This window comes from Calliphora vicina, chromosome 3 (genome assembly GCF_958450345.1).
Source record: "Calliphora vicina chromosome 3, idCalVici1.1, whole genome shotgun sequence".
In the NCBI taxonomy this organism is placed as follows: Eukaryota; Metazoa; Arthropoda; class Insecta; order Diptera; family Calliphoridae; genus Calliphora; species Calliphora vicina.
Window position 1 is genome coordinate 5932827 of NC_088782.1, and position 5442 is coordinate 5938268.

General features: G+C 28.6%; 1 protein-coding gene across 1 annotated transcript; it reads left to right on the plus strand.

The window, feature by feature from the left end:
• Nucleotides 1-257: 257 nt before the first annotated feature.
• Cpr65Au (Cuticular protein 65Au) lies at nt 258-867 on the plus strand. The gene is made up of 2 exons (XM_065503630.1): nt 258-437; nt 511-867. Exons 1-2 carry the CDS (start codon nt 307-309, stop codon nt 689-691), a joined length of 312 nt encoding a protein of 103 aa, XP_065359702.1. The 5' UTR covers nt 258-306; the 3' UTR covers nt 692-867.
• Nucleotides 868-5442: the final 4575 nt, after the last annotated feature.

The following is a 5442-nucleotide window of genomic DNA, read 5'->3' on the forward strand; positions in this document are numbered from 1 at the left end:
ATGAAGAATTTCAGAAGGAGTTGAAATCATAATTTCATTGTTATCAATATTTTTTTTTATTTTGTACTTTTTATGACTATGGTACTTATTTATTATTATTTTTTATTTATTTGTGGCTTGAAGATGATGAGGACATTGTTTAATTTAAGTGTTAATAAAAATAAAAATTAATAAAATTTAATTTTTATTTAATTTACAAATTTTTACTATATAAAGATGTTGTTGCAACTTTGAAAATCAGTCAAGTGTTAACAGCTTGTTGTATTGTATAATAACATCTATAAGGATCTTAAAAGTAGTCCCAAAATGAAATATCAATTTGTTGTATTGGCCTGCTTGTTTGCTGTGGTTTTAACCGCTCCCCAACAGGATGATACTCAAGCCGAAACTTTACGGTTGGAATCTGAAAATAATGGTGTTGATAAATACAATTTTGCGTAAGTTTACAAAGGATTTACATAATAGCTTTATATATTTTCATAGTTACTCATTTTAAAATTTCTGATTCAGTTATGAAACCAGCAATGGTATTACCCGCTCTGAGGAGGGAGAACTGAAGACCACTGAGGAAGGCGCCGCCATTGTTGTTCATGGCTCTACTTCCTGGACCGCTCCAGATGGCAAGAAATATGAAATGACATTCACTGCCGATGAATTGGGTTATCATCCCACTTTCACACTAGTCGCCTAAATATTAAGTTACATTTTTATTCTGGCATCAATTTCTTGCCCCCTTGTGTTCATTTTGTAAATACATACTTATGTAGTAAATTTTGTGTAAATATTTTATTCTTTGTTAAATTTTAATTTTTTAATATTCACTTCAAGTTAAATAAATAAATGTTTTAAATAGTAAAAAAAATAAAAGTTTAATTTCTAAGTGTAACAGAATCGGAATTGGAAAAATTACAGACTAACGCCATAGAACACACAGTAAAGGATTTTCTAAGGTTGGCTACCGACTCAAAACAGTAACCAAATACTAACCAGTCAAGTATCGTTAATTAGAGCTCCTAGAGGAAAAAGGACAAAAATCTGTGATACTCATATTTCCCACCAAATATCGATTTTTATATGAAAAATCTTAAATCACTCATAGATCGTTAATTAGAGCTCCTAGAGGAAAAAGGACTAAAATCTGTGATCATTCATATTTCACACCAAATATCGATTTTTGTATGAAAAATCTAAAATCAGTTATATATCGTTAATAAGAACTCCTAGAGGAAAAAGAACAAAAATCTGTGATCACTCATATTTCCCACCAAATATCGATTTTTATATGAAAAATCTAAAATCACTCAAATATCGATTTTTATATGAAAAATCTAAAATCACTCATAGATCGTTAATAAGAGCTCGTAGAGGAAAACGGACAATAATCTGTGATCACTCATATTTCCCACCAAATATCGATTTTTGTATGAAAAATCTAAAATCACTCAAATATCGATTTTTATATGAAAAATCTAAAATCACTCATAGATCGTTAATAAGAGCTCCTAGAGGAAAATGGACAAGAATCTGTGTCACTCATATTTACCACCAAATACCGATTTTTGTATGAAAAATCTAAAATCACTCATAGATCGTTAATAAGAACTCCTAGTGGAAAAAGGACAAGAATCTGTGATCACTCATATTTCCCACCAAATATCGATTTTTATATGAACAATCTAAAATCACTGATATATCGTTAATTAGAGCTCCTAGAGGAAAACGGACAAGAATCTGTGTCACTCATATTTACCACCAAATACCGATTTTTATATGAAAAATCTAAAATCACTCATAGATCGTTAATAAGAACTCCTAGAGGAAAAAGGACAAGAATCTGTGATCGCTCATATTTCCCACCAAATATCGATTTTTATATAAAAAATCGTTAATAAGAGCACCTAGAGGAAAAAGGACTAAAATCTGTGATCACTCATATTTCCCACCAAATATCGATTTTTATATGAAAAATCTAAAATCACTCATAGATCGTTAATAAGAGCTCCTAGAGGAAAAAGGACAAAAATCTGTGATCACTCATATTTCCCACCAAATATCGATTTTTATATGAAAAATCTAAAATCACTCATAGATCGTTAATAAGAGTTCCTAGAGGAAAAAAGACAAAAATAGGTGATCACTCAGATTTCCCACCAAATATCGATTTTTATATGAAAAATCTAAAATCACTCATAGATCGTTAATAAGAGCTCCTAGAGGAAAAAGGACTAAAATCTGTGATCACTCATATTTCACACCAAATATCAATTTTAGTATGAAAAATCTAAAATCACTCATAAAACGTTTATAAGAGGTCCTAGCGGAAAAAGGACAAAAATCTGTGATCACTCATATTTCACACCAAATATAAATTTTTAAATGAAAAATCTAAAATCAGTGATATCGTTAATAAGAACTCCTAGAGGAAAAAGGACAGGAATCTGTGATCACTCATATTTTACACCAAATATCGATTTTTATATGAAAAATCTTAAATCAGTCATGTATCGTTAATTAGAGCTCCTAGAGCAACAAAGGACTAAAATCTGTGATCACTCAGATTTCCCACCAAATATCGATTTTTATATGAAAAATCTAAAATCACTCATAGATCGTTAATAAGAGCTCCTAGAGGAAAAAGGACTAAAATCTGTGATCACTCATATTTCACACCAAATATCGATTTTTATATGAAAAATCTAAAATCACTCATAGATCGTTAATAAGAGCTCCTAGAGGAAAAAGGACTAAAATCTGTGATCACTCATATTTCACACCAAATATCGATTTTTGTATGAAAAAATTTAAAATCACTCATAAAACGTTTATAAGAACTCCTAGAGGAAAAAGGACAAAAATCTGTGATCACTCATATTTCCCACCAAATATCGATTTTTGTATGAAAATCGTTATTCCTAGAGGAATAAGGACAAGAATCTGTGATCACTCATATTTCCCACCTAATATCAATTTTTATATGAAAAATCTAAAATCAGTCATGTATCGTTAGTTAGAGCTCCTAGAGGAACAAGGCCAAGAATCTGTGATCACTCATATTTCCCAAAAAATATTGATTTCTTCATGAAAAATCTAAAATCACTCAAACGTTAATAAGAGGAAAAAGGACAAGCATCTGTAATCATTCATATTTCCCACCAAATATGAATGATCAACAAAAACGATTTTATTTTCACAAAAAACGCCTTCTAAATTAAGCGATTTTACATTCTCACATTCTCTTAATTTATTACTTTTCAGGTAATGAATATGGGGAAACACATTTTATAAAAAGTACTTCAAAGGAATTAGCAATTTTAAATTATTTGTCAAAACTATTTTAGTATAATACTAGCAATAAAAGGAACTAATCCTATAATATTTCGCCAAATAAATTAAAAATTCGACAAAACAAAAATTTATTATTGAATACAAATTTGAAATTAATTCATAGATCACAATCTTTTGTTGTCTAATGGAACTTATTTAAAAACAACCATGAAGATGTTCAGCAATTCACACAATTCTAATAACTAATTTCAAGCATAAACATCCGATATTTTATTGTACTTGGCAACAGTAAAATGTTTAAACATCGCGAAGATTTTAACGCATCTAAAATGAAATGGAACAGCATTGAAACTAAAATCCAGTTTAACTGACAATGATCGTCAGCTGGCCTGCGTAAAAACTGACCCTTAAACTACTTTATTTGTTTTGTTAAAAATAGATTTGAATAAAAAGTTGAAAACGAAATTTCTTTCAAATACTAGTAGAGTTACTTAAGTGCAAAGACCTCCGAAAGTTCTCTAGCAAGTTGCGTCATACGAAAACATATTAAATTAGCATAAATTAGTTCATTTATATTATTTTATATAATATTTTATAAATAAATAAATATGAGAGACGAAATTATACTTTTTTTTTTGAAATACTAATTCATGTAAAATAAAAGCCAGATACCGAAAATTAGCTAGAATTTAATGAAACGATTTAAATGATCAACAAAACAAAACAAAAAAACTAAAGAAGATAAGAAGATGTTGGAAAAAAACAACTAAACGTTTTTGAACTTTAAAACGAAATATAAACTTGTTTTAGATAAATATATTTTTATGTACGTACAAGTATTTATAAGTATATTTATATACAAGACATTAAATTTATAGTTTTGTTTTTCTGCTGAATTTTATAGTTTCTAAGAATTTTAACAAAAAGCATTTTAATTGGTGTATAGTTTAGTTTCGTTAAGAGTTTGCTAATGATTTTGCCAAAAAAAAGAGCAAAACTATGACATAAATCGAATTATTGATACACCAAGTGATTCTAATTAAAAAAAACATCTAAAATTAGAATTTAAAATGTATATTATTAGTTTCAATATTTATTTGATTATAAATATTTTGTGAATATAAATAAATTATGAATTCTTGATTATAATATTGAACTAAATGAACTTATACTAATTTCCTACTACTTCTAACTATGAACAAATGCAAGAGAAGGCCTTACTGTGGATCTTGTTCTAGAAATATGAAAAAATTTTTGAAAAATACTTTAAATATTGTTAACCGGTCAATAAATTGATGTCAGCCTGGGATACCTTTCCTGTGTTCTTTAATTCTTTTTCCACAGGCCCAAGTTCTAGGCAGTTGGGTGGATTTGCCTCTAGTGGTAAAAAATTGACATTATTGTTTGAATACCAGTCAAGGGCCCTTTTTTCATAGTGAAGGTACTCTCTGCTATTTTAGGAAAGGTAAAAGCCGTTTTTGTAGACACTCTGTAATATATATTTTTGTGTCACAAATGATTGGCTTCTTTAGTCATAACTGCAAATGCCTTGACACAGATGGAACTTCTTGGGGAATTTTGTTTGATTTTTTTTCTTGATGCAGAAGTTGTTAAAAGACTGCCAGTACAGGAATCGTAAATAATGGTTATCCAGAAAATTTTAACTAAAAAACTCTCCAAGTTAGAGTCAACGGAGACCTATACTGTAATATAACAATAGATTCGTATTGAAGCGCCCTTTCGTAATCTATGGTGATATTAAAAAAACGATCAGAATTCCATAGTGAACTGTTATTTTTCAACGAAAAAATAAAAGTTCATTAAAAATTGTTAAAAAGAGAGTCTTAAATAGCCGTCATAAAATAAAACTCATTTGAGGAGTTTTATTTTTCTCGTCAGAAAATAAAACTCTTTTTGTGTATTTTCTTCTTTTTTCAGTATCTTTCTTTACTGAGCCTATATACAATAAAATGAGTGTAGTAATTTATTTGTTTATGAAAAAACAACAACAATTTAGTACAAGGAATCCAACAATTACAAATTAAAATCCTACAATGCAAGGTGCTTTACAAATTGTAATGATTTGACCATCGGCAAGCTTTAAGTGTCAATTTACATAAAATTTGTTTTATTTTTTGACGGGAAAAATAAAACTCT